Source organism: Idiotropiscis lumnitzeri, chromosome 13 (assembly GCF_059441095.1).
Source record: "Idiotropiscis lumnitzeri isolate Australia: NSW breed Sydney's pygmy pipehorse chromosome 13, RoL_Ilum_1.0, whole genome shotgun sequence".
Lineage (NCBI taxonomy): Eukaryota > Metazoa > Chordata > Actinopteri > Syngnathiformes > Syngnathidae > Idiotropiscis > Idiotropiscis lumnitzeri.
In genome coordinates, this window is record NC_142403.1 from 18,372,818 (window position 1) to 18,399,028 (window position 26,211).

At 45.5% G+C, this 26,211-nt stretch overlaps 6 protein-coding genes across 7 annotated transcripts; 4 read left to right on the top strand and 2 right to left on the bottom strand.

Annotated features, from left to right (window-relative positions):
- Positions 1-235: 235 nt before the first annotated feature.
- Positions 236-2,122, bottom strand: LOC148324877 (antihemorrhagic factor cHLP-B-like). The gene is made up of 7 exons (XM_088313072.1): positions 1,813-2,122; positions 1,441-1,551; positions 1,283-1,367; positions 895-1,064; positions 687-803; positions 496-576; positions 236-424 (listed from the first exon to the last, which is right to left on the bottom strand). Exons 1-7 carry the CDS (start codon positions 2,017-2,019, stop codon positions 281-283), a joined length of 915 nt encoding a protein of 304 aa, XP_088169198.1. The 5' UTR covers positions 2,020-2,122; the 3' UTR covers positions 236-280.
- Positions 2,123-3,868: 1,746 nt separating this feature from the next.
- On the top strand, positions 3,869-9,273 carry med16 (mediator complex subunit 16). The gene is made up of 15 exons (XM_088313469.1): positions 3,869-4,056; positions 4,156-4,263; positions 4,387-4,556; positions 4,618-4,899; positions 4,976-5,125; positions 5,417-5,522; positions 5,595-5,732; positions 5,804-6,036; positions 6,618-6,824; positions 6,897-7,107; positions 7,183-7,316; positions 7,409-7,601; positions 7,847-8,045; positions 8,843-8,926; positions 9,001-9,273. The coding sequence occupies exons 1-15, from the start codon at positions 3,909-3,911 to the stop codon at positions 9,125-9,127; spliced, it is 2,490 nt and encodes an 829-aa protein (XP_088169595.1). The 5' UTR covers positions 3,869-3,908; the 3' UTR covers positions 9,128-9,273.
- Positions 9,274-9,491: 218 nt separating this feature from the next.
- On the bottom strand, positions 9,492-13,217 carry wdr18 (WD repeat domain 18). Its single transcript, XM_088313470.1, has 10 exons — positions 12,834-13,217; positions 12,170-12,280; positions 11,953-12,086; positions 11,670-11,811; positions 11,435-11,578; positions 10,810-10,874; positions 10,600-10,724; positions 10,001-10,158; positions 9,790-9,858; positions 9,492-9,701 (listed from the first exon to the last, which is right to left on the bottom strand). Exons 1-10 carry the CDS (start codon positions 13,104-13,106, stop codon positions 9,573-9,575), a joined length of 1,350 nt encoding a protein of 449 aa, XP_088169596.1. The 5' UTR covers positions 13,107-13,217; the 3' UTR covers positions 9,492-9,572.
- A 262-nt stretch (positions 13,218-13,479) lies between these two features.
- LOC148324880 (ELAV-like protein 1) lies at positions 13,480-19,322 on the top strand. Its single transcript, XM_088313471.1, has 8 exons — positions 13,480-13,712; positions 15,311-15,391; positions 15,507-15,569; positions 15,644-15,812; positions 17,645-17,748; positions 18,107-18,260; positions 18,350-18,575; positions 18,780-19,322. Exons 2-8 carry the CDS (start codon positions 15,356-15,358, stop codon positions 19,093-19,095), a joined length of 1,068 nt encoding a protein of 355 aa, XP_088169597.1. The 5' UTR covers positions 13,480-13,712; positions 15,311-15,355; the 3' UTR covers positions 19,096-19,322.
- Positions 19,323-19,844: 522 nt separating this feature from the next.
- On the top strand, positions 19,845-22,694 carry stx6 (syntaxin 6). Of its 2 annotated transcripts, none has more exons than XM_088313472.1 (8): positions 19,845-20,040; positions 20,585-20,754; positions 21,195-21,289; positions 21,369-21,446; positions 21,513-21,608; positions 21,683-21,789; positions 21,878-21,972; positions 22,048-22,694. In XM_088313472.1, exons 1-8 carry the CDS (start codon positions 20,006-20,008, stop codon positions 22,122-22,124), a joined length of 753 nt encoding a protein of 250 aa, XP_088169598.1. In that variant the 5' UTR covers positions 19,845-20,005; the 3' UTR covers positions 22,125-22,694. The 2 variants fall into 2 exon arrangements, with proteins under 2 accessions (XP_088169598.1, XP_088169599.1); XM_088313473.1 differs by having other exon boundaries at positions 21,369-21,431.
- A 679-nt stretch (positions 22,695-23,373) lies between these two features.
- LOC148324882 (regulator of G protein signaling 21-like) lies at positions 23,374-25,132 on the top strand. The gene is made up of 4 exons (XM_088313477.1): positions 23,374-23,583; positions 23,815-23,870; positions 24,649-24,815; positions 24,915-25,132. The coding sequence occupies exons 1-4, from the start codon at positions 23,498-23,500 to the stop codon at positions 25,098-25,100; spliced, it is 495 nt and encodes a 164-aa protein (XP_088169603.1). The 5' UTR covers positions 23,374-23,497; the 3' UTR covers positions 25,101-25,132.
- The last annotated feature ends 1,079 nt before the right edge of the window (positions 25,133-26,211 follow it).

Below are 26,211 nucleotides of genomic sequence, written 5' to 3' on the forward strand. Positions count from 1 at the left end.
CAAATTGCCCAAGTAAAGTGGCACCTTGGAGGTGTGAGTCCAATAATTTACATGTCTACGTTAATGAATCAGTGCATTTTTTTCCCCATTGAAATGTACCATCAAGTCATATAAACACCTCAATACAAATATACCAAATCGAACTTTGCCCAAAGTTTTTCTTCATTCCGTGCCATGGGTCAAGGAGGACCAGCAACTAGTGGGAGTGCCCAGAGAGAGAAAATGGATCAGACAATTGAAACCAAAAGTACTTTAATTCGTTACAACAATCAAGTTGACTTCATTTCAGAGGGAATGGACAAATGTGGTGGATTGACGGCTCAGGTTTGCTCAGCCGGGCCTTGCAAACGCAAGATTCTGGACTTTGGTGGAACAAGGGCTTGCACACCGATTCTGGCACACCACTCTGGTGGGGGGCCGGATTCTACGGAGAAGAGGCACAATCATGGCACTCCATGTATACAAGTAGATGAATTGCTTTTGTTCTGGACTTACTTTTGGAGGATATACTTCACACTTAACTTCACCCAGTTGTCCGTACAAGTTGTAATAGGAGGTTTGGCAAAATGCGTGACACTTGGAGGGGAGGAAGATCATGTTAAGAAAAAAAAATAAATACACTTCAAGCACACTTGTGTTTGGCTGTGCTCTTCTTTAACCAGCCATTGGCGTGAAAGCAAACTCACAGCTACGTCCGAACAGCGAGGCATGCAAGCGACAAAAGTATTCCTGGCCCCTCTGGGACACGTCGTCTCCACAAGGGCGAACTTGAGCCAAGTAATTTTGCCAATCGTAGGGATATCCTGCGACAGGGAGGTTGAGGTGGCATTAATTAAAAAAATAATAATAAATTTTAAAAAAAATGTAACAAGAAGCAAGGAAAACAGTCATTACCCCCATTGTGACATGTGCCACTTCCATCAGTGTGAAGTAATTCTGGTGTTTGCTCTCCCGGTTAAACTTGACCACAGAATCATTGACGGCCTTTACAGCGGTTGGATCGTCAAGCGGCAACAACCTGGGGCAGTTGGGGCAAATGGTCACTAGTTCCTCGTTTGTAAGATCTGTACAAAAAAGGTCACATTCAGTTTAAGAGGGAAAAAAAAAAAAGTGTTGAATTTGACATTTGAAAAAAAAAAAAAAAAAAAAAAATTCTCAATGGAGCGGCAGTTTAAGAGTCTTGGGGTAATCCAATGAAATCAAACTCAAGCTTTAGTTCACAAACAGTCTCAGAACAAATGAAGTCAGTGAATTGAGGGCACTTGAGGTTGCGTTTTGTGACCTGGTCTGGTGTTGCATTCGTATCTGATGACTTTGGCCACGCCCCACATGACCCAAATTTCAATGCTGCAAGTGGCCTCTGCACCCTAAAAACACAACACACTCAGCATGCTACCTGCATTAGCAGCTTTTTTATTTTTTTTTAAAGATAAAATTTACCCGTTCATTCTGTGGCCAAACCTCACATTGGTCATCCGGTTTGGGGTTGGTGAAGTGACATTTGGTCTGCACCAGCTTCACACTGACATCAATGTGGCAACCTCCTGATATCTGGGGGATACAGGCGCTACATTACGCAAAACTTCCATGTATCCCTCCATGAGCCACACCATCACCATGCAAGGTGGCTACAATTAAGATCAATGTTATATCATAAGTCACAGATTAATCAATTGGCCTTTTTGTACAACCGAGTGAAAAAAGTAAACTAGTAGCTAAAGAATAAAATTAAGAGCAAACTAACACGCCCCCCGTCCCCCAAATAAATAGATGCTTTCCCTAAAAACTACTTTGTTAATGCAAAGTACTAACCTGCATATACTTGATGTTCTGGACCACCCGCAGCTTGAACCTGAACCCATGCTGGTGCTTTACATTGATGTGTTGCAAACCGAGCCTTGCCGCCGCACCCACGCTGTTCCTGCCACAGGTGACCGCCACAGGCAAAGTCGGCACTGCAAAAAAGCCGGGAAGCCCACCAGCACACCACAGTAGAACCGCAACGAGGTGTACCCCCATTATGACAGACAGGTACTAGTAAGGAGCAGAGCAGCTACGATGATGACAGGAAGAACAGAGCACACAGACTTTAACCAGGCTGAGGAGCCTTGGCGACGAATCACATCCAGGATGAAGGCCTGACACCTGTGTCTAATTAGTGGTTGTCGTGTTGTCAATAAGCCACATGGTTTTGTCTCAATCGCGTCAAATGAGAGTTCAGAAAGAAAAAAATTATATATATATATATATATATATATATATATATATATATATATATATTCTGTTTTGTTTTGTAATTTTCTTTTTTATTTTGAAATATTTCTTTTTTTATATTTATATTTATATTCTTTTTGTTTTTTTTTGTCTTTGGATATAAAGCCATGCATGCATCTCCAAGCAGCATATTAAGGTGGTAAAAAGTAAGTTTCGTATGGCTACACCTCTATTCATAGAGGTGTGGGTCCGGGAGCGAAACAGAGTTTCGGTTCGGACGCCGGGTTTTTGGATCATTCTTGGTTTCCCCGTATGGGTACTCTGCCACCGCACGACGACAACGTGATGATATTAAGGTGGTATGTTGTCAACATGTCAACTTTTTGTCACGTTATTGTCATGTTCTCTATGCTCCACTTTGCCACATTCAATATGGCAGCGGCATTGACGTACGATAGGGACTCAAAACGGTGTTAACGTATCTACAGTGGTTGAAGCTCAAATGGATACGGCAACTTGGACTTTGTAAAGTAAACAGTGTCCGTTTATTTAACATGCCATTTCATTCCTAATTCTAGCCTATACACTTTTGTGTATTTACTGCATGTCTAATTCTCGTGATCGCGTGAATCAATTGCAAATCCGTTCAGGCGCACCGAAGGACACTAACGTGGGCTTTGGGGTCCTGAGCACTTTGTGCTCCGGTGCTAAAATGTCTCCGCGGGAATTGTCTCCCTTTATTTCTGCCAACGTAACTAATCGTGGTTATCAAGTTTATTAACATTCGTTTATTCATCAGGTATTTGTCTAAAGGAATGGACGTGTTAAGATTCTCGTAACGACGCTGCTGATATCGAAGTAAGTTGATAGAGTGAATGAGTGATGCATGAGCATCGAACCCTCTTTGGGCACATTGTAAGGATGCTTTTAGTCACCAAGAAATTTCCATGTACTTTTGTCTATTTCTTCAATTGGTCCATCAATGAGTTGACTAGATGCCTTATTTCTTTTATTGCGCATTGGTAATCTGAATCTTAATTGTGGCTATGTAAAGCCCTTTGAGACTGTCTGTGATTAAGGGCTATACAAATAAAATTGACTTGACTTGACTACATTTTAAGATATTTTGTAGTCGTCAACTTTGGGGGCACATTTCTGTTCCTATGAAAGAATTCGAGGAGTGTGGTATGAATGGATGAACACCTTTGTGACAGAGATGTAAAGCAAACTATATTAGTGATCTGCAACTGGACCGAATTGTACTGCACGCACACTCCTGCATCATACTAAAATCTCCCAGAAGAGTAGAACATGTCATAAACGCCACATTAGTTCTATGGTCCACGCAATGTTGACCGAATGCGAGTTGTCCGTATAGTAGAGATCAGGGGTGGGCAATTGTGGCCCTTGACCACATTTTAAGTGGCTGCTTGACAAAACCTCCCCTAAAGTAAGAATTTCTTGGATCCTTAAAGTTGGGGTCAGTCGCAGCACTAGATCGTCCCCAGAAACCAACTCAGGTGGCACGTGCATGTTATTTGCTAATTTGTGTGTGGTGTACGTTTCTCAAGGGGGCAAAGAAATGACTGCTTGGATTTTTTATTTGCTGAGGCTCCATGCATGTGTGTGCCAGGAATTCAACTTACCGGACGTTTTGCTTGTTGCTGGTGATTGAGAGGAGGGCCACTCGCAGCATGGAGTTGGCGTACGTATGTGACTGGGAGAGGCGGCCCAAAAGCACCCACTGCCCCTCCATCCCCCTGGTCTGCTCCTGGTCCTGCAGAAACCTCGTGGCCTTCACCACCGATCTGAAGAACGATGACGACGGCGGTGGCGATCCAGGTATGCACGTGTTTCCTCGAAGCCAATCAGTGCGTTTGTCATTTGTTGAGTGTCGCTGGGCCTTTGCCAGCATTCTTCTGATTGGTTGACATGTTGCAGATGTCAGTCACATGATCCACATCATGGACACAGAGCATCCCTGGGATGTGTACTCCATCAGCTCGGGCCACGCTGAGGTCATTTCCTGTCTGGAGTGGGACCAGTCAGGTCAGGTGACAAACACCAAAGTCATCTGTAGCGACATAAAGATGAGCAATGGGACAAGATTCCCTCTCAAAATAATGAGTGTAGTTGGACGGGAGTTTGAACGGTTGTTGGTTCGCTTCCCAGGCTCCAGATTGTTGTCGGCGGACGGCGACGGGCACATCAAGTGCTGGTCCATGTCAGAACACCTGGTCAACAGTTGGGAAAGTGTTCTGAGCAGTTCTGTGGAGGGAGATCCCATCGTGGCGCTGAGTTGGTTGCACAACGGCGTCAAACTGGCTCTGCACGTGGAGATGGTATTGCCTCGCCGCCGCCGTTGTCGCTGCTATAAATTAAGCGCCGCTGGTTTGTTTCCAGTCGGGTTCCACAAACTTTGGCGAGAAGTTCTCCCGGGTGAAGTTCTCGCCATCTTTGACGCTGTTTGGCGGGAAGCCGATGGAGGGCTGGTTGGCGGTGACGGTGAGCGGTCTGGTCACCGTGTCGCTGCTCAAACCCGGCGGCGCTCTGCTGACGGCCAGCGAGAGTCTGTGTCGCCTGCGAGGACGCGTGGCGTTGGCCGACATCGCCTTCACGGGAGGCGGCAACATCGTGGTAGCCGCCACCGACGGCAGCAGCTCGTCGCCGGTCCAGTTTTACAAGGTACCACGCTGGCATGCGGGATGGCCGCGCTGATGGCGCCTGAACTCCAAAATCATTCACGAGTTTGTCCGTTCAGGTGGTGGTGAGTGTGGTGAGCGAGAAGTGCCGCATCGACACTGAACTTCTCCCCTCTTTGTTCCTGCGCTGCACGACAGACCCGCTGAGGCGGGACAAGTACCCCGCCGTCACGCACCTCAAGTTCCTGACCAGAGAGAACTCCGAGCAGGTAACCGAGCACGCTTATCTGACAGGCGTCTTCAATTCTCATTTCGCATTTTCTTATACACGTTTCCACCGTGTTGTTCAATTTTTTTGCCGCCTCCGACTATTACTCAATACAATGCTATTAAAAAAAAAAAGAATTTTTTGCGTTTTCATCGTGTTGAAAATGGTCAAGGTTGACCCTTGCGATCTTCCATTTTTCTATTTGTGGCCGTTGGAACAAAAGGTTTAGTCCAGAGCATCAAGTTGCCCCACGGAAGACGTTGAGCTGCTGTGTTGATTGTGTGTCGTTCAGGTTCTGTTGTGCGCATCTAACCAGAGTGGCAGCATTGTGGAGTGTTGGTCGCTGAGAAAGGAGGGGCTCCCCGTCAACAACATCTTCCAGCATCGATCGCCCGTCGGTGAGTCCAAAAGATGTTTGACCGTTGATCGACATTGATTTGACATCAGCGCTGGGATTTCCGACCTTCCAGTGGGCGAGAAGCAACCCACCATTTTGAAGTGGAGGATCCTGACCACCACCAACGACCTGGAGAGAGTGTCAGCTGTCGCCCTGCCCAAACTGCCCATTTCCATCTCTAACACCGACTTGAAGTTCTGCCCCGGACTGGGTGAGCCCCGCCTGCTGCAGCCGTCGTCACACGAGGACCGCCGTTGACAGCTGCCACTGTTGCACCTTCAGGTCTGGCTCTGGCCTTCCATGATGGCACCATCCAGATCCTCCACCGCCTGTCCCTCCACACCATGGGCGTCTTCTACGGCTCCGCTGCCTCCTCCGCCGCCGGGCCGGGCCAGCGGCCGGGAGACGAGTCGGCCGTCAAGCGCCAAAGAACCGGGGCACCCGGCCTCCATTTCAAAGCCTTGCAGTTTTCCTGGACATCGCTGGCGCTGGCTGGAGTTGACAATCATGGCAAGGTAACCACACACACGCGCACACACACACACATGCGCCATCTTTGTTGAATTTTATCAAACAGTTTGAATATTTGGGCCAAAATCGAGCCACGCCTCCTGGCTCGAACCTTGCAAAACTAAACTACCACATAGAATTTCTAGAAAAGAAAGGTTTAATTGACGCCGGATGCTGTCACCTCCAGCCAATCCCAAGCGGGTGAGGTTTGCCTTTGCGTTACTAGCTCTCATCCACGACCAACTCGACGCCACGTGCAACAAGAAGCTAGAAAAGTCTGTACGCCAGCTACAAGCAACAGTGGCATGCTGTCCTTGCTGGAATTCCTGACAGCCGCTCTGAAAGCGAATTAAAACAAGCTAAATGTAAAAAGACAAAACTGCAAATGAAATAAATGACTCTAATGAAAATTCCCAAACTATTCTAACCTTGCAAGCAAGAAGGAGCAGGGGTCATTTTGGTGGCAGCATTTTTTTGGCGCACTAGAGAAAAAGCCCAGACAGATTTTGCCGTCCATGTGACACGTGACTTGACTTGACCATTTGTGCTTTCTTCTCTTTCTGCGGTTCATGTGACGGGTTCTCAGCTGCACATGCTTCGAGTGTCACCCTCTATGGGTCAAGTGCTGGAGATGAACACCACGCTGCGCCACCTCCTGTTCCTGTTGGAGTACTGCATGGTGACGGGCTACGATTGGTGGGACGTCCTCCTGCACGTGCAGCCCAGCATGGTCCACAACCTGGTGGACAAACTCCACGAGGAGTACATGAGGCAAAACCAGGCGCTGCAGCAGGTCCGAAATTGTGCTCACTCTTGAATACAAACGCCGCCCGCTTCCACGTGATCATAACGCGTCGCGTTGCAGGTCCTGGCTACGCGCATTGTGGCGGTCAAGGCATCGCTGTGCAAACTGTCGACGGCCACGGCGGCGCGAGCCTGCGACTTTCACGCCAAATTGCTGCTCATCGCCATCAGCTCCACCCTCAAGTCTCTACTCAGACCCCACGTCCTCAACACTCCGGACAAAAGTCCCGGAGACCGCCTGAGCGAGATCTGCGCCAAGAATATGGACTTGGGTGAGGTGGCGATCACACACGGAACCACGCAAACTCGACGGACGTGAGCTAAGTTGGTGGCGATTGTGTCTGTAGACATCGACAAGGTGATGATCAACCTGAAGACGGAGGAGTTTGTGCTGGACGGGGCCCCCCTTCAGTCACTTCAGCAGCTCATCCAATGGGTGGGCGACTTTGTCCTCTACCTGCTGGCCAATCTCCCCAACCAGGTGAGCCGGCGGCCCGGCTGACCTCAGCGCACCCCCGACGTTAACCCTGACCCTAAGCCTAACCCAATCGACTTCCTTCCCATCTTCATCAGGGTTCGGTGGTGCGGCCCGGCTTTGGTTTCATGCGGGACGGAGCCTCGCTGGGAATGCTACGAGAGATGCTGGTGATGATCCGGATCTGGGGTCTGCTGAAGCCCGGCTGCCTTCCCACTTTCACGGCCACGTCGGACAGCCAGGACAGTTTGCAGCTGCTCTTCCGGTTGCTCACCAAGCTATGGCTGTGTTGTAAGAATCCATCGCCAACTTCCGTCTGTCTCTCTTCTTTGCCAGCGAAGTGGATCACAACTTTTTAACAATTGCAAGATACGGCAACAGTTGAGAACCACTGGTGGTAGTTCACTTTTTAAAATTGTCCAAATTCTCAGATTTCAGCTTCTCTCGTTTATTTGGTTTTGGTCAATCTACAAAATCATTTTCTATCCAATAATTGGATGAAATCATGCCAAGAGGTTGTAACGTGTTGATTGCAGGCCGGGACGACGCCCCCCCACAGGACCCCGACGAGAGCCTGATTGACGAGTGCTGCCTGCTCCCCAGTCAACTGCTGGTGCCCGGCATGGATTGGCTGCCCGTCAATGACGGCGTCATCGTCAAGCTGCAGGGAAAGCAGCCAATCAGGCTGCAGTTTGGGAAAACGGCATCGCTCGCCGCGTCGGACGGCCTCGGCAGGTAAGCGCATGCCAAAATGAGGATGGCCAAAAGAAAAGTCGTTGCACTCCATCCCATGATGCATTGCCACAATAGTCCTCTACATAAAACACCGTTTGTCGTGATTTGGGGACAGGGAAAGACCTTTCCCGCTTTTGCAAACATTCTGTACACTTTGAGCAAATTTGTCAGGCTTTTTTTTTTTTTTTGGGCGAAAATGTTTTGGTCTAGGTAAGTTTTTATTTCTTCATTTTTTATTTTATTTTTTTTACATATGATACATTTGTCGGGTCCAAGTAAAAAAAAATTATAGAATTATGTAATAAATTACTAAATTATTATTATTATAATTATTAGAAAGGAACCCCAAAAGCTTTTGTTTAATAGTAATTGACAAAGATGGAAATTTACATTTTCACAATAATTGTAGTTAGTTTAAGTTTGGGAAATGTAGTTTATTTTAGTTTTTATTTTATCTCATTAACAAAAATGTTTTTTCAATTGTTTTAATTAACTATCGTAACCTTGGCTCCCAGCACATTACAGTGCAAAATTCATCATAAATGCGAGAGGAATCCGGAATACCCGGAGAAAACCCACACAGGCACGGGCGGGGTGGACATGCAAACTCATTGTAGCTTAAATATGAACTATTTACTGCCATTAAGATAAAAAAAAATCACAGTGACAAGAGAATTTATTCTATGCAAACTTTTCTCTTTTTTGGGGGGAAATATTGCTTTGGTTTTTTTGCTCTTGTGTTTTAATCCGACTTTATGGGACGGCGTTGAATTTTAAACGGATTTTGTTTTTACCAGGAGCACCGGCTGTCAGAGGACCGACAACCTCCGATGTGTCCACATGGGCGTTTGTCCCACAGAAGAGAGCAAGGCCTGCACCAGGTGAGTCCACAGGAAATTATTTCAAGACTTAAAGACGGACAGATGCACTCACAATTGCTGGCGTGTCCTTGGAGGTGCGGCTGCGTGACGATGCTTCGCTCACCCAACAACAGCAACGCCATGAAGCAGTGGGAGCAGCGATGGATCAAAAATTGCCTGTGTGGAGGTTTGTGGCGGCGCGTTCCGCCCACGCTCGCCTGAACGTCCGCTTGGTCACGCCTTTTTTCTATCTTGAACTGTTTCATTAAAATCATATTTTTTTCTCTTTGGATTGTCAAGAATAAATCTTTCAGTAACCCTTTCAGGAGACCCAGTGAGAATAACTCCATCAGTAGTTAGGCCAATCAACAGACCATTAGTCTTTTTTCTTTTTTTTTTTAATAGCTTGATGACAAATCATAAAATGATTCATCCTAATTAAAGGTCATTTGAGGACACATGCATCAGACGATGCCCATCGGCATGAATCATTTTGGAAAATTGTTGCCGAGCCCTGGCCCGCAAGAACTGGTTCATAAAAGTTCTGGCAAAAGTAAGCCTCAAAATAGCCAGAGACAAACTGGAATAGTAGCCAGAAGAAACCATTTTATTGGCTTGAATCAAGACTTGATGCAAGTAAACGCGAAGTGGTCGTCACAAAAGCCTTTCACGTGGCTTTTGTCAGCAGCTGACTGGAGAAGTCGTACAAATCTTTGTTGACTTTCTTCAGCGTTTGAACTTCCTCCTCCAACTCAGCCACCCGCGCTTTGCTGTTTTCTGCGTCTCCCGAAAGCAACTTGAGATAAAGAGCGATAAAGGACACGGAGCCCCTGAAAAGCACGTTTCGCTTCCTGTTGTGTTGGACGTCGTCGACGCTCGCTTACCTTGTCGGTCACGCTGTTCATCAAGTCATTGAGCCTGTCGGCTTTCTGCAGGTAGGCCGGCTCCTCCTCCTACGAGGAGCAAAGCAAAAGATTTTGTAAACAAAAATGGCTTCCGTCTTGTCAGATTGCTGAGATGCAAACCACTTCCAGAAATGCTCCGTAAAAAGGAGGGGGGGCGTGTCGCAATCATCTTTTGAAGATGCCACCGTACCTGAGCGTGGAGTCCAAGGCGGACGCACACTTCGCCCGACTGGCCGCCGTCGCTCTCCAGTTGGTGACGGCTGAAGCGCGGCAGCGGGACGGAGGGTCGCGAGTCGGGTAGGAACATGTTGGTGGGAGCCACCGTGATGCTGGCGTTCGTCACCGGACCTGAAGACAAAACAATTCGGCAAAAGCATCAAGACAAAAATCTGCCTTTCGTGACTCACACTCCATTTGAAACTAATCAGTCAAATTAATGGAAGGCTGTTTGATCATCGATTAATCGCTCTTGTTGAAGATCAAATCTAAACAAATGCAAATCTCAAATTTCTGTCATCCTTCATTAAAGCCGACCAAAAAAATAAAATAAAAAGACAGTTGCAAACACCCGCTTGGAGTTTGGAAAACAATGCTCAATATTTTGCAGACTTTTTTTTCATTTTGGGCCGATCTTATGGAGCAAACCAGCAACAATCACCGCTGATTTATGGAAAAGATCATTGTTGAATCATCACAAATTTTCAGTTCTTCGCAGACTTCGAACTAGTAGCCCATCATTGGCAGTTTTTGCTTTGCAATGTTAAAGGCTGAAATGATTAATTGAGGCACCTTTGTGAGCGAAGCAACGGACGCATTGTTTGCTTTGGACGTCCCACAGTCGCACTGACTCGTCATGTGACCCCGACACCAGCAGCGTCCCGTCCATGGACACGGACAGGCAGGTGACCATCTTCCTGCGAGGGTTGGGTGCAAGTAGCACACGCGTCGGCACCAAAATTGAATTCTCTTCCGGAAGGGGTTTCGATTGTATTTGCTCACCTGTGTCCTTTGAACGTCTGCTTCCCCTCAGCGTCGCACTGGAATGATTTATCGGCTGACGTGCTCTGCCGAAGACAAACTTGCACGTCACTTTCATTAGATAATGGCAATTAAGCGGCATTTTCATTTATTTCAGTACGAAAGATGATTTGCCAATGAGTGTTTTGAGTTAAGAGCATGGTCATAAAGAAACCCCAACTGCAAGTGGAACTCCCACTCAATGTCCAAATAGATCTTGTTTTATAATTTTCCTCAAATCCAAACTAGTAGTCTGGCTTTTTTTTTTTTTTAAACAAATTCTTAACCAACGCAAAGTGCTGAAAACACTGACAACAAATCTCAAACACTTGCCTATCGACGTTGGAGAGTCGTGAAAAGTCTAGCTAATTTCTGACTCCATGGTCTGTGTGCAGCATTAGGCCGCCTCAAGATTAAAAATCTTGTTTTTGTTTTTAGACAATAATGAAACTGGTTTGCTTCGATACATTTGAGTTAGCCTGTTTTGCTCCAAACTGCTGAGTCGGCTCATCTTTTTAATCGCATCACATGTGGCACTTGGGCATTTGTCCAAATCCCACCCAACACACATTTGTGTGCGTTCAATCAAATATTAGCCTTGACTGACCTGATTGCACAGAGAAACCTGGAAGATGTTCCCGTCGCTGCCGCCACAGAACAGGGAGTGTTCGCAGGGGTCAAGGGTCACAGACATGATTTCTACGTCAAAGAGCACCGAGAGGAGGAGCTCGCCTGAAGACACCTCCCAAAGCTGCGTGCACACACACACACACGCGCGCGCACACACACTAAGCATGAAGATACTGCAGGAGCTGGACTTGAAATGATGACCTCAGTCTGACCTTGACTGTTTGGTCCAAGGATGCGGTGGTGACTCTGGCCTGAGCTCCCATCATGCCACAGTGGAGGTCTGTGATTGGCAGAGAGTGACGAGACAGAATGTGACGAGGCTCGGGGGCGTGGCTTAAGTCCACCTGGATCACACTGCGCCGCGCACACGCACCCACACACACACACACACACACACACACACACAGGATTTGGGTGAAAGGTGGAGGGACACTTTGGCTCGGACTTGTCAGGAGCGATGGCCAAGTCCAAATTGACAAGAGACAGCGCAACTACCTGCTGAGACTCCACACCAAAACCACACTGTCTTTCCCTCCAGAAACAAAATGGCTGCCATCATCAGTGAACTTGAGGCAGGTGACGTCCTGGTAGTGACGAGTCACCACAGACAGCAGCTTGCCTGTGGACACCTAGCCAATTAGAGAGCAGCGACAAGCTGGTCAACAGCTTGTGCGGATGGCCGGACCTGCAGACCACGACGACGTCGGCTCACCTCCCACAGATAAATGGCTTCGGCCACGCCAGCCGCCAAGAAAACGCCATCTGCGGAAGCGCTGATGCACGTGACCACACCTGGACAAACGATCTTCTGCTGAAGCTGCTCCTGCAGGCAGTACAGGAAGTGGTACACTTGAGTAGGATGACCATTCATTGTGTGAACAGCAGATAAGGATTAAAAATCTCGAAATCGCATACTCAAGAGACGCGTATAGCATGTCCTTATTTTGAATGGTCCTCAATACAAATTTCCCCATTGTGGGACTAATAAAGGACATCTTTTATCTTTATACCTCTAGTGGCTACTTGAAAAATGCGAACTCGAGGTTCGAGGTGCATCCCATTGAGACGGACCGGCTGCTGGTTCGGTCATTCATATTGTGTTGAAAACGTTTATCAGAGAGACGTGCTTCTGAGCTGAAAACTTGTTTCTGAAGGTCTTTTTAGGACGTTGACTTGTGAACATTTCAGACGCTCATTTTCTTCGGTCGGGATGCCCGTTTTGACGAAAAGGGAAGCGGGGTTTCCTCGCCATCTCGAAAGAAATTAATTGCATTTGAGTGCATCTGAGCGGTTGTCGTGAAATAGCAAGGACAGTCAAACAAAGCAAAGGAAAACTAAACCGACGCGATTGACGCTGCGTGCGGCTGGCTCGCTACCTTTCTGTGGATCTCCCAGACGTTAATAAAGTTCTTGGCCAGCTGCGCGGACAGCAGGTACTGGCCGTTGAGGAGGCACAGCGTCCGAGCCGAACTGTTGCCGCCCCGGTAGGAGAGCAGGCTGGAGCCGCTGTGCACGTCGAACACGGACACGTTCCAAAGCTGAGAGCTCGCGTCGCTGCTCACCACCACTTCCAATGGGGCCGACATCTTTCGCTTCTTTGCGTGTTGTGACGTCACTTCCGCCATCGGAGAAAAGGATCGAAACCTCATCTGCACATTTGGTACTTAATTGCCAGGTGACAAGGTGAAATGTCACGGATAAAGAAAAGAAAATGAGTGGGTGGGGATTATATGATATAGTGATGTAATTTCACATCCTCGACCGTCCATAAAGCCAAAACAAAGGCGACGGAGATCTATCTGTAGAAATGATACACCTTGGACTGATGGAATCTAACAAAAATATGAGAACGAGAGCTGCATGATGAGTGGTGGAGCCGTATTCGATATGAGCAAGAATTTAAGGAGCGTAAATTTTGCACAAGTGTCGAGATGGTATATTGACGAGTAAAAATTATTGCGTCTGTAAGGTGTTACCGTGGCATATCACTGGGTGGCGGTAATGAACCGCTTGAGTTTGCAAAGCACCATTAAACGCAACAAGAAGACGACGAAGAAGCAGGAGGAGGAGGAGGGGGAAAACTGCGGCGTTGCGCACGATTTTTCCCGGCCTGCCTTTTTTTTCCTTCGGCGTGATTACGAAGGCGCATATTAGCTTTAGCTTGCGCTCGAACTGAAGTCAAATTGCCTCGTCGTTTTGTTGTGAACATTTCGACGCGCAGACGTTATTACGTTGTCATCCTTTCGTCGTTCCAGGTAAGAATCTGCCGCTGCCTCTTCCCGCCATCATTTTCTTTGTTTGCGCTGAGGCTAACGTTAGCTGCTAGCTCGTGGCCGTCATCACACCATTTGGAACAAATCATCAAGTCTCCGGAGGTCAATGTAGCAAAGCGCGTCTAGTTGGGTTTTCGTTCGGTTTGCGAGTGTCTGTGGTCTCATTGAAACGGTTGCACGCATGCTAGTTTCGTGAAAACCTCGAATTGACCGAGGTGGCGTTCAAACTCATGTAATGTCTATCCGGAGATGAAACACTACGGACAGTTCCTGTCGCGATCATGCCAACTACTCGCGCGTTTATTAGTACGATATTACAAAGAAAGATCTTTAGTGTTACACACACAAAAAAATCACCCCAGCAATCACATGTTAGTACTTTTACACATTGGTAATTAGAAATTAGAAATCCCTTTATTGTCATTGTACTCAAGTGTGCAACGAGATTAGAGGGCTCCCCCCTCCAGTGCAATAAAACAATAATACAGACAAATATATAAATTAGATAAATAAATAAGAAGAAAATTGTAAAGGGCAGCAGCCAAAAGCAATTGTACCGAAGGTAAGGCCCACCACACAACCTCTAAGTTCCATTTGGGATACGAGATGAACCAACAGACTTGTAATTTTTTTTCGCGTTCGCTGCTCCCATTCTCATTCTCGTCATATAATTTACATCTGCACTGCTCCGGAATGATTAGTGATTGCTTTCACGACGTTAATACAAAAGAAACGTGAGCGATTGACGTGCTACTCGTGCTCCAGCTACTTCTGCTTATCCCTCAAAGGCCGCAACACACCGACGCGACGTCGGCCGTCGGAAAGTTGGTACAAGTCATCTGTTTAGTGTAGTGCGCCACATTGTCAAGTCGGAACCATTGTTGGGGCGTGTTTGCCCGATTCAACATTTCAAATCGCGTCGGGCCGTCGGGACAAATGAGCGCTGTGATTGGCTTTTAGCTAGCGAATCAACGCGCTGGACACGACCCAAAAGTGACGAAAGCGGAAAAACTGATAATCAAGCTGTTTCTCAAAAACTAAAATAACTTTGCTCAATTTCACGTCTCCACAATGGCTGGCTGGACCGAAGAGCACGAAGACAAAGTAATCACTCTCATTCATGAAAGACTACCCTTTTTCGACATCCCTGTGACTATCGCCCCTGATGGCATGGAGGGGTACTACTTGTCACGCTTGTGGAGAATATACGGCGTAACTGGCATCTTTTTCGGTTTTCTGGTGTCTTTCTTAGATCATTTTCCGGTCCGACGTGCCGATTTATAGACCAACGCAACAGTTGGGCACGATGCCCGACGTTGGATTCGTGTGTTGTGGCCTTGGGGAAAAAAAGCAAAACCTGGTGCGCTTTTAGTACTTCTGGCACCCCAGTGTGTTACGATAGACTTTACCTTCTTCACCGTGTGACTCAAGTCGTTTTTGTTGCCTCCTTTATATTTGTTGTCTTTTCAAAAGTACAAATCTGAAAATCTGACAACTTGCGTATGTTCAGCCATGTATGGGTTGTCGGATGTTGTGGTCCAGGGAGTGTGATGTTGCTCAGCCCTGTGACTGTGTTACAGGGACGGACGGACTGACAAAAATCCGTCAGTCAGTCAGTCAATCACATGGCGCTGAGACGAGGACACGTGAGGTATTTGAAGGTGAGAGAAGCCTCCGCACACGCTTTGTTGGCGGTCTGTGTCAAAGAGTCGCAAAGTTGAACGGGATGCGTTTTGTGTCGGCAGGTGACGGTTTAACCCAAAGGCTGTGTTTCAGGTGTGCGAGGTGCAGGCGTCCCAGAAGGACGTCAGAGACGCTCAAGGAGCCAGCGGAGCAAAGGTGACTTTGCGCAGTAGCAGGCGTTGCTGAGCTGATGTTGATATGCTTACGATGTTATGGCGCTGCGTCCGCAGGAAATGTACGATAACGGCTACGCCGAGCACGCCATGGAGGATGACAACGCCAGAACCAACCTTATCGTCAACTACTTGCCGCAAAGCATGAACCAGGATGAACTGCGCAACCTGTTCAGCAACGTCGGCGAGGTGGAGTCTGCCAAGCTGATCCGGGACAAAGTTGCAGGTACGTTGCCATTTGCTTGCTTGCGATGGATCCTGTTGCAGTCGCTCAAATGAGTTGGCTGTCATATTCATGTTAGCGGCGGAGGATGGCGACGGTGATGACCTTGTGTACACGGGGGTCCTCGTTTGACGACGCAGTCCATCACTTTGCTACGCTGATGCGATCGTAAAGTCAGAATGACAAAAAAGGCTACTTTGAAAATGAACAGTAGGCAACACTGAGCAAATAGTTCAGGAGTTACTTGAATTATTTTTTTGTTTTTTTGATTGTTTGCAAGCTTCTCCACACTTCAATCCATTTATCGGCAATGATTGCAATCAATATTTATTTAGCAAGTCGACTAACGGCGTGTGCCACAAAAATGTCAGATTAGGGGCCACTATTTAAAAACAAAACGAAAAAAAAAAAAAACTCCTGATGTTAACTTGTAACGGAGTCATGTCGTCTCATTGAAAGAGCTGCTCTTGGGAGGCACCTTTTGCTGACCTGAGCTAGCCGCTCAACCGTTAAAATTCCCAAAAGAAGAAAACGGGCGAGCAGGGGCGTCGCCTCCCTTTGGACAGTTTGAGCGCGACTGGGATGACGATGCACTCAAAGCACGCTCAGTCACTGTTGGAAGCATTTACCGACCCCTTCGCGTATTCTCGGCGCCAGTCAGAGGCTCGTGAAACGAGGACCCCTCGCAAACGGGCGGGAGTGACACGTCACGCTCCACCACAAGCATGCCGCCTTTACGCCGATGGAAATCTTTTTGATTTTCAAATGTTGTTTTTTTTAATTTGGGATTTTTTTAAACTCTGACACTTTTTTCTTTTTTCCTTTTTTTTTTTTCTTTTTCATGACCGGTTCCCTTTCAAATGCTGTTTGGGCGGCCATTTTGTTTGTTTTTCCTGCCGACCGCTGTCCTTATTTTTGGGGAACCGGTGTTGCAATGTGTTGGAATGTTGAATTTGATTGCTGTTGAGTAGAGGTGTCCCGATACGTTTTTCACTTCCGCTCCGATACCGATATCAGCGAGAATTATAATGTAATTAATTTATTCTTTTTTTTTTTAGTATGAATAAAAGAGACTTGATGAAGTTATACTATTAAACTGAATAACAACAATCAGCAACGGAAGTGTGATAATAATTTATTCCAAACATTTACTCACCATAGACGCACTTCCAAGCAGTGCGGCTGTTATTGATGACTATTATTGAAAGTGGAAGTCGACTCGTGAATTTGTACTGAAATCCAATGCCGATTAAGTCTAAATGATTTTAATATCTAGCAACAAAGGTGCGAAAAAAGCACGGCTGTTCGTCCTCGCGATCCTCCTGCCCCCCCCCCCCCCCTCGGGCGTCCGGCCGTCTGAAGCCTTCGTGGTTGTTTTCATCACGTATGCTACGCACGCTCGTTCTCTTTGCTGCTGGATACAAGAACAGGAGCGTATTCTCAAATGGGCTGCTAAGATCGAAGATTTTGGATTTGGTCCGATTAAAAATCTGACACCGGTTTTATTTATTTATTTATTTTGGTCTAATATCGGACCGCAATCCGATCCAAGTATCTTCTCGGAACACCCCTACTGTTGACCAGGTTGCGGTTGCAGGAGCCAGTTGACTTGTGAGCGTTTTCCAAAGTGTTTGTCGCGGCGACTGGCCCTGCTTTCAAAGAGTAATGGCGATCGGCAAATGGATTTTGATTTGAAACCTTTTTGTGTTTTTTTGTAATATCACCGCAGGTGAAAGGTCATATGGCCTTAGCAAGCATTTGTACACTGTGCACTTTTGTTGACCTCTGTCATTTTGTTGTTGTTTTTGTTTTGTTGTTTTGCTTTGTGTTTCTAGGCAACAGTTTAGGTTACGGCTTTGTTAACTTTGTTAACGCTAGTGATGCCGAGAGGGCAATCAGTTCCCTCAACGGCCTGAGGCTTCAGTCTAAAACCATCAAGGTAAAGTTCCACTTTCACTTGCTGCTCTGTAGGGGGCGCTCTTTTTCAAGCATCCTCAAGGTACTCGACATTGTTGTTGTTTTCTTTTGTTCTTTTTACAGAACGACTTGTCATTTCTACTATGCCTGACTTTTATTTTTATTAGCAGTTTCTTTGATTTTTTTTTTTATCAAGTTTTAATGTCTTTTATTTATCTATTTATTTGAACAAACGTTGCTGTTTGAAACTTTTGTTTTGATGTAATGTGACATTTCCCAAATGCTGTAAATGGATTTTTTTGCTCGAAAACGTGTCAATGTTTTCTTTTGAGCAAGCTGACTTTGTGACACCTGTTTAAGTGTTTGCCGTTTTGCCGCAGGTGTCGTACGCGCGTCCCAGCTCGGACACCATAAAAGATGCCAATCTGTACATTAGCGGCCTGCCGCGCACCATCAGCCAGCAAGACCTGGAAGACATGTTTGCCCGTTATGGTCACATCATCAATTCCCGTGTGCTGGTGGATCAGGCATCAGGTACGCACGCCAGCTTCCCCAAGACATCTAGCTCACGCGTGCACTCGACCATGTACAATATAATAAAATGTATTTCTTTATTTTTCTAGGTTTGTCGAGAGGCGTGGCCTTCATCCGATTTGACAAGAGGGCCGAGGCCGAGGATGCCATCAAGCAGCTCAATGGCCACACGCCTCCCGGCAGCGCTGAGCCCATCACGGTCAAGTTTGCCGCCAATCCCAACCAGGCCAGGAACACTCAGCTGATGTCACAAATGTACCACGGCCAATCGCGACGCTTCGCCGGACCCGTTCACCACCAGGCGCAGAGATTCAGGTACACGCCGCGCGTACCAGACATGCATGTGCTCAGGAAAGGGAACAACCCAAGCTGAAATGTCTCAACAGCGACATAAGCAGTCAGCGAGAGTTTTGGTAACTCCAAAAAGATGGCGTTTTTTTTTTTTTTTTTTAAACTGGTTAAAAACTGGTTTCTGGAGGTGAATCGTGTCTGCAACGTAACAGCTGTTTTCTCCTCAAGGTTCTCTCCAATGAGTGTGGAGCACATGAGCGGAGGGGGCGGTGCTTCGGGAGGCCCGTCGGGTTGGTGCATCTTCATCTACAACCTGGGCCAGGAGGCGGACGAGGCGATGCTGTGGCAGCTCTTCGGACCTTTCGGCGCCGTCAGCAACGTCAAGGTCATCCGCGACTTCAACAGCAACAAGTGCAAAGGCTTCGGCTTCGTCACCATGAACAACTACGAGGAGGCGGCCATGGCCATACACAACCTCAACGGCTACAGGCTGGGGGACAAAGTCCTCCAGGTGTCCTTCAAGACCAGCAAGGGACACAAGTAGACCACAAGTCGCAGCTTGTTGCTCTTTTTTTTTTTTTTTTTTTAGTTCGGCTTTCCTTGCCTACCTGCGTAGCGGACGCTCGTTTTTGCTGTCCTGATCTCAACTCGTTGCTTTGGTTTAACTTGTCACAAGGGCAAACCCTTCTCCTACACAGACTACATTTCTCTCCACAATGTTGCTTGTTTATTGTCAAATCACCTACTCAATAAAAAGCCATCCCAAAATTGGTCATGTGGCCTGTGATTTTAAATAAACATGTAAACATGCTTTAAAAATAATTGGATTTGCAATCTCTTGAATATGAAAACAATGGAGTCGGTGTTGGATTCATAAGTCTTGTGAAAATATTCAGGTACAAGTGCAAAAGAAGGCCAAACCAGAGTTGGCAAAATTCCGTTTTTATGTCAAAGATTGTTTTATTTATCCACAGGTTGCAAATCTCTTCTATGAGCCAAAAGAGGACACTTTATGCTGAATATTTTTTGTGGATATATACAAATGAAGTTTGGAGGGTTCTAAAGTTTAATAAATCAGACACTACACTGATAGCATTGATTATGATAATGATTATTGATATATTTTTTTTATTCAGCCCAAAATGCTGTGCGCTGATTCAGGCTTAGCCTACTATGCTAAAAAAAAAAAGTATTTCAAGCGAACCACTGTTTTTGTGTACTGTAGATCCACTTCTATCCACCAGATGGCAGTAGAAGTGTTTTCCCGTCATTTTTCCCCGTCGATGACGTCAGTGTGCGATTTCCGCTGCGGAAGGCGCCGCAGCCGCCGCCGCTTCATGTAAACAAACGGCGTTAACAAAAGAACAGAAAAGAAAACAAGTAGGGCCTTTTTCTGGACGTTGAGCTTGTTGAAGAGTGTGACGCGAGTGATGGAGTGAAGCGGAGGCGACAACATGTCCATGGAAGACCCCTTCTTCGTTGTCAAAGGGTCAGAAAAGCTCCTGAGAAGCTGTTAGCTTGCTAGCACTTGCACATCTTTCTCGTCCAGACACGAAAACTCCGTCCGCGCAGCATCGGTCATAGACTTGTCCTAGCAAACACTGCATTTTAATAATTACCTTTTATTTGCGCTAAGCAAACAGTAATTTGGATAATGGATTAACTAATTTAAGCATTAAGTGTTCCGATATTCACAATCGACTAGTTAAACCAAAAAGTCCATTTGACAGTAATTTATTGAAAAAAAGTCACTTGATAATGATTCAAATAAACAATTTGTCTGGTATGTATAATAATTGACCAGTCCTGGCAAACATTTCACGTTTACATAGAAAAGTGAAGGCGTCTGACACAGCAGACAACGTGAAGTGGATTGAACAAGTGGAAATATCAGTGTTGTTGGTGTGTTCTGCAGCTTGTGACTTGCCATTGGATTGGATTCGAGCTCATCGCTTAACTGGGCCCAATTTATTGGTTGCCCAAAAGTCATCTGTGACAGCTGGCCATATCCAACTTTGCTTGTGTGTCAACAGCGAGGTGCAGAAGGCCGTGAGCGGCGCTCTGAGCCTCCATCACAGATGGAGCGAGTTGCTGCTGGAAGGAGGCGCAGCCTCCAAGGAGGAGATGGACTGGACCACCAACGAGCTGAGGAACAGTCTGCGCTCCATCGAGTGGGATCTGGAAGACCTCGACGAGACCATCAATATCCTTTCCACGATAGTCAACCATTCATTTGTTGACTTTTATATATATATCTTTTTTTAAAGAACCAGATACAAATAAAATATAAAAAAAAACATGACATTATTTCAAATTAAAAATGCTAAAAATCTATAAACATAAATTTATAATGATTCAGTCACTGGTTTAGTCTGTAATACTGGTCAAATAATCGTCAAACATGTTTTTTTTTTTCTAAATTTAAAGCAGATTGTAGCAAATTCTTATTTCGATTCAATGCAAAGATTTTGTTTCGCAAGCAACAAAATAATCACATATATATTTTTTCTTTCTAAATGCAAAGGGCTCTCATGCATAAAAATAAGGATTCAAGCTCCTGAACGACAAAGTGCAAGAACAATTTTTTTTTTCACTAAACTCAGCCCCATGAGCGAGCGCTTGCTTTCTTAACAGTCAACCTACGCATCGTGGAGTCCAACCCGAAAAAGTTCAACCTGGACGCCGCCGAGCTGGCCAAGAGAAAAGCCTTCATCAGCAGCACCAGACACACCGTCAAGGTACACGCCTCTTCGCGCGTCATCACGCGAGCGAGACTTTTTGAGTTACTTAGCACGTGCGGCTTTTCTCTCTTTGAAGCAAATGAAGGAGCACATGTCGAACGGTCCGGCCGTGGCCTTCGTCGACAAAACAAACAAACAGGTCCTTCGTCGTCAGGTTCTGTTGAAAATCTGCATGCGCGCGGTCACGCGGTGACATTTGACGAATGTCCGGTGTGCGCAGGCGCTGCTGGGCGACGTCGATAAGTACCGGCCCGCGGAGCGTCGGCTGCGCGACGCCAACTCGGACTTCATCGAAGAGCAGCAGCTTCAGCAGCAGGTTAGCCGAGACACACGGCGGGCGCGCAGGCTCGCTTTGCTCATCTTGTTCCGCTTGGTGCGTCTTCCCGTTAGTTGATGGCGGAGCAGCAGGACGAGCAACTGGAGCTGGTGTCCGGAACCATCGGCGTCCTGAAGAACATGTCGGAGCGGATCGGCCTGGAGTTGGACGAGCAGGCCGTGTACGATTCCCGATTTGTTCGTTGTAACGACGGGCGAGGAGAAGCGGCGCTTACGTGTTCTATCTTTTGTTTGTGTCCCGGCCGGCAGCATGCTGGACGACTTCGGCCAGGAGATGGACAACACCCACTCCAGACTGGACAACGTGATGAAGAAACTGGCCAAAGTGTCTCACATGACGAGCGGTAGGTTTTCTGCACGATGACTCGCGCGCGCGCTCACTCTCAGCTACTCTCTTTTTCCCTCTCACAACGGCGCAGACCGCCGTCAGTGGTGCGCCATCGGAGTGCTGCTGGCCATGCTTTTGGTCGTCCTCCTCCTCCTCTTCATCCTCTGATGCGGTGACTCCTCTTCAGAGTTTGTTTTCTGTCCTGCTGAGTGGCACTCATCAACGGTTCAAAGGGCAATCGTGTTGAATATGTACTTATTTTCTTTTTATTTGTATCGAATAACACTACGTGCTTGTGTATTTGTTGCAGTGTTTTGGTTTTTTTTTGGGGGGGGTTACTTTGTCTTCCATTCCTTTGCAGTTTTTAATGTAAAAGACTGAATCAGTTCTTTGTTTGGCACTTGACGTTTTCATCCCGCAGATGCCACATGCAGCCCTAAAATTCTTCGAATAAGGATTGCGTCATCGTTTTGGGAGCGATTCGGTTCAAAGGGTTTCTCATGACACGCAACGATATTCAACTATGAACTCACCGTTTGTAGAAAGTATCAATAATAATATTAACGATGATAAGTACCACGCACTTTCATTGAAGATGAACTTGGCAGCTGGTAATAAACTGACACCATTTTTTTATTTATATGAAAGCTTCAAACGCTTTTCCATAAACTAATCTCTTTTTTTTTTTTTACCTTCAGCAAGACATTTCCATGAATAAAATTCATCTGTTGTACCGAACGTGCTCATGTGACTTTTTTTTCCTTCTGTCTTATGTTCGGTCTTTCTTCTATGACTTGAAAATCATCTAGAACAGGCGTGGGCAAACTACGGCCCGGGGGCCACATGCGGCCCGTGAAACGTTTTCATCCGGCCCTGTGAACTTGAAAAAAATTAAATGAATAAACCTAGTTATGTTTTATTTTCTAAATACTGTGTTTTTTCAAAGACATATTTATTGTTGTAATGCTTTTGTTCACTTTCATTTAGAATATTTTTTTTTTCCTACGATGAGGTGACGTTACCAAAACACTCCATCCATCTGCTCCTGGTCTGGCCCCTCTGTCAAATTTTTCGAATCCATTGTGGCCCAATCAAAAAGTTTGCCCACCCCTGGTTCAGGTATAGGGTTTAGGATTTAGGGTGAGGGTTTGAAAGTAGTGTTTCAAACTAGGGTTAGTATTTCAATGTAGGGTTGGAAACTAGAATTAATGTTTCCAAGTGCAGATTTAAACTAGGGATGCCCTCCTCTGAAAATCAGCATAAATAAAGAGATGGATGCTTTTAATGTGGAAAATGCGAACGCCGCATGCCGTTTAAATGAACATGTCACGTGTTGCGCAGTGGAATTTTACAGCTGTGAGTCAAAGACAACAGCGAGTATGTCGAAGGCATGTTGAAGCCGGCCCTGGCAGGTCCTTCACGTCACCGGTGTCACACCTTCCCGTTGGCGCCATAGCTTTCATGTCAGCGCAGGACTCATCGGCGCTTTTAAAACAAACACACCGCCACTGAAGACTGCAACAGCTCCCGATCAAGAAGGAATGCGACAATTCACGAATACTTTTTTTCCCACGTTTGGTCTGTATAAGATAAAGGATCTAATCAAACATGTGACACGGCCCAGAAGGTAAGTCCGCAAAAAGTCCTTCGTGTGATTGAGAATGCTTTGTGATTGTTGAGAAATGAATCTCCTTCCTGATTGGTTGACAGAAGAAGGTTTAAATAGAATCGTTTTTATCGGATTCATTTTGTTCGTAGCAGAAGATATCACGTATGACGAATATTTAAGTACCTAGGCCTCCCACCTTCACGTTTTGGGATTAAAATGTGTTTATTTATTTACCGCTCTTTATTACAGGCCACTTAGTGACCACAAACTCCGGACAAGTCTTGAAGACTTACTGCAGGATCAAGGTATCGTTTCGTTCCCCACTTCATTAGAAAACGACAACAATTTGACGGCCCGAGCAAATGTGGTGCCTTAGGCAAGATTTTTTTTTATGCTCCTCAGTGTCAGCGATTGTGCAAGCATTCACAAAATAAAAAAAAATAAAATAAAATAAACATAATGACAATTATTTTCCATAACAAAAAAAGAAAAATATTGTCTATTATGCTGTGGAATATTAATTTGCAATTTACTGCAGTTTAAAATTAAAATTGGTAATAATAATGCTAATGACAATAATAATGATGATGATCCTACTCATAACTATGTATGTAGCAAAGTTTAAAACAATTAACATGCTTTAAATTATTTTGACTAAGACAACATGCAACTCTAAATTATTTTTAGATCCCCTTCGTAACCACGCGACTTGAAAATACAAACAATTGATTTACTGATTAGCCATCACCATCAAGTCTGTCAGCGATTGGGAGGGCGATCGAGTGTGTCGTTGTCTCATTCAGAAATATTCATTGATATTACAATAATTGGGCATTGTTTTGAATTTCAATCTATAAGCCAAGTAGTTCTTCAATTAAGTTACGAGAAACTAAAATTGAAGGTGGTGCATCGCCACCACACCACGTCGCATCCCCGTTTTGGCGCCCCCTAGTGTCCTTGGCGCTCTTAGCATCTGCCTCGACGGCCTAACGGTCGAGCCGGCCCTTTTTGGGAGTCTGGATTGCATTATTTGAAGCATTTCATGTTCATGTGTATGACAATTTGTTCTTTCTATGGACACAGTGTATTTAACAGCCTTCCGCTCGTATCTTGAATCTGAGTTCAGTGATGAAAACATTGACTTCTGGCTCACATGTGAGAACTTCCGGGCCAGCGGCTCGCAGGAGAACCTCACGTGGAAAGCCAGAGCGATCTACAAAGAGTTCCTCCACCCTGCAGCCTGTAAAGAGGTACGCTTGTTATATTGAAGTGATCTTATTTTCTATAATCACATTTCCTTCATCAACTTTGAGGAAAAGGCCTCCATTTTTTTTATTTCTCCGCCATAGATCAATGTGGATCAATACATTCGAGAAGAGATCAAGAAATCCTTGGATCAACCGAGTCCAACGTGCTTCGACGAGGCCCAGAAACATGTTTACCTGCTCATGGAAAGAGACTCTTGTCCAAGATTCCTGCAGTCCGATGCTTACTTGAGACTAAAGCACAAATCCAAGACCGTGTGGTACATTTAGGAAAGACAAGTTGAAATTTTGTGAGCTGTTTAAAAAAAAAAAAAAAAAAAAAAAAAAAAAAAAAAAAAAGAGGCAGCATTCATTCATTAGTTGGTTGTCTGTGGTATGTTCAAAAACACACAACGTTTTTTGTTTGAGGGATGTGCAATGTCAAATTCTATTCAGAGACCGTCTTTGTGGAACGGATGAGAATTGTAAACACCAAACGTGAGCTGATGACAGAGGGAACCTGGTAAGTGAATAAAATGTGTATGAGAAAGATTTGGGACGTGCATAAAAAGATTTCATTTTTGCAGTGCGTTGAATGTTGTTGATGCTGAATGCAATTAATAATTGTGCAGTGGATGGAAAGGCAGGAAAAATCATTTCAGAACTTTTTAACACACTGTGATCGATAACACTTTGGCTTTTGAAAAATAAAACAAATAACAAAAGGAAAAAAAAAAGAAATAAATAAAAATAATAAATAAATAAATAAATAAAATAGATGTCCCTCAACAAGTGAACCAGACCATAAGAAAATTGTTCAGGGAGGCTGCTAACATGGTGATTCATTTCACATACCAGGAACTGTTAACGAGTGATGGGAAAATGAAGCCTCAAATTTTCTTCATGAACCAGTTGTAGTTTTTGACGACTCTATACGTCACGGTTGGTTTCAATGAAAAGGTTTAAGGTTTCAGCCCAATGTTGAACAACGAGCGCCATCGCAAGGAGTTTAAAAAACAAAAAACATAACTGCTTCATGAAGCAATTTCGAAGCTTCATTTTCTCATTGCTATTGTTAGCATAAATTCTTTAGACAAAAGCAATAATCGAAATAAAAAGAAGAGAACATTATTTCGGGTTAATCAGCGCTCCTTTAATTAGCGGCAGGTGTGTGCTGAACTTTGAATGTTAAATTGAAAGTCAAGAGGGTGTGCGCACACTTGAGCAGCCGAGTGTAGAATTTATATATCCGCTACAACGTTTGCTAAAATGCCGCTATTGAGGCGATCGTGTAAATTTATCTGACTGACTAAGCGGACGCATGCTGAACGGCCAGTCGTCAGAAGAGAAGAGTTTTCCACAACACACCCGGCAAGGAGATTCTGTTTTTAGTCCCATGTCT

Excerpts from the sequence above, each read along its gene's own strand:
- LOC148324877 (XM_088313072.1), bottom strand. The coding sequence starts at position 2,019 with ATGGGGGTACACCTCGTTGCGGTTCTACTGTGGTGTGCTGGTGGGCTT. Across the intron at positions 1,552-1,812 it reads AGAACATCAAGTATATGCAG|ATATCAGGAGGTTGCCACAT; the intron begins GTTAGTACTTTG and ends TGTATCCCCCAG. Across the intron at positions 425-495 it reads GTGAAGTATATCCTCCAAAA|AATCCGGCCCCCCACCAGAG; the intron begins GTAAGTCCAGAA and ends TCTTCTCCGTAG.
- med16 (XM_088313469.1), top strand. The coding sequence starts at position 3,909 with ATGGAGTTGGCGTACGTATGTGACTGGGAGAGGCGGCCCAAAAGCACC. Across the intron at positions 6,037-6,617 it reads GAGTTGACAATCATGGCAAG|CTGCACATGCTTCGAGTGTC; the intron begins GTAACCACACAC and ends ACGGGTTCTCAG. Across the intron at positions 7,602-7,846 it reads CACCAAGCTATGGCTGTGTT|GCCGGGACGACGCCCCCCCA; the intron begins GTAAGAATCCAT and ends TGTTGATTGCAG.
- wdr18 (XM_088313470.1), bottom strand. The coding sequence starts at position 13,106 with ATGAGGTTTCGATCCTTTTCTCCGATGGCGGAAGTGACGTCACAACAC. Across the intron at positions 12,281-12,833 it reads TCTGGGAGATCCACAGAAAG|GAGCAGCTTCAGCAGAAGAT; the intron begins GTAGCGAGCCAG and ends TACTGCCTGCAG. Across the intron at positions 10,875-11,434 it reads AGGTTTCTCTGTGCAATCAG|AGCACGTCAGCCGATAAATC; the intron begins GTCAGTCAAGGC and ends TGTCTTCGGCAG.
- LOC148324880 (XM_088313471.1), top strand. The coding sequence starts at position 15,356 with ATGGCGCTGAGACGAGGACACGTGAGGTATTTGAAG. Across the intron at positions 15,570-15,643 it reads AAGGAGCCAGCGGAGCAAAG|GAAATGTACGATAACGGCTA; the intron begins GTGACTTTGCGC and ends CTGCGTCCGCAG. Across the intron at positions 18,576-18,779 it reads CACCAGGCGCAGAGATTCAG|GTTCTCTCCAATGAGTGTGG; the intron begins GTACACGCCGCG and ends TTTCTCCTCAAG.
- stx6 (XM_088313472.1), top strand. The coding sequence starts at position 20,006 with ATGTCCATGGAAGACCCCTTCTTCGTTGTCAAAGG. Across the intron at positions 20,041-20,584 it reads CCCTTCTTCGTTGTCAAAGG|CGAGGTGCAGAAGGCCGTGA; the intron begins GTCAGAAAAGCT and ends GTGTGTCAACAG. Across the intron at positions 21,609-21,682 it reads AGCAGCAGCTTCAGCAGCAG|TTGATGGCGGAGCAGCAGGA; the intron begins GTTAGCCGAGAC and ends TCTTCCCGTTAG.
- LOC148324882 (XM_088313477.1), top strand. The coding sequence starts at position 23,498 with ATGCGACAATTCACGAATACTTTTTTTCCCACGTTTGGTCTGTATAAG. Across the intron at positions 23,584-23,814 it reads CATGTGACACGGCCCAGAAG|GCCACTTAGTGACCACAAAC; the intron begins GTAAGTCCGCAA and ends TCTTTATTACAG. Across the intron at positions 24,816-24,914 it reads ACCCTGCAGCCTGTAAAGAG|ATCAATGTGGATCAATACAT; the intron begins GTACGCTTGTTA and ends TCTCCGCCATAG.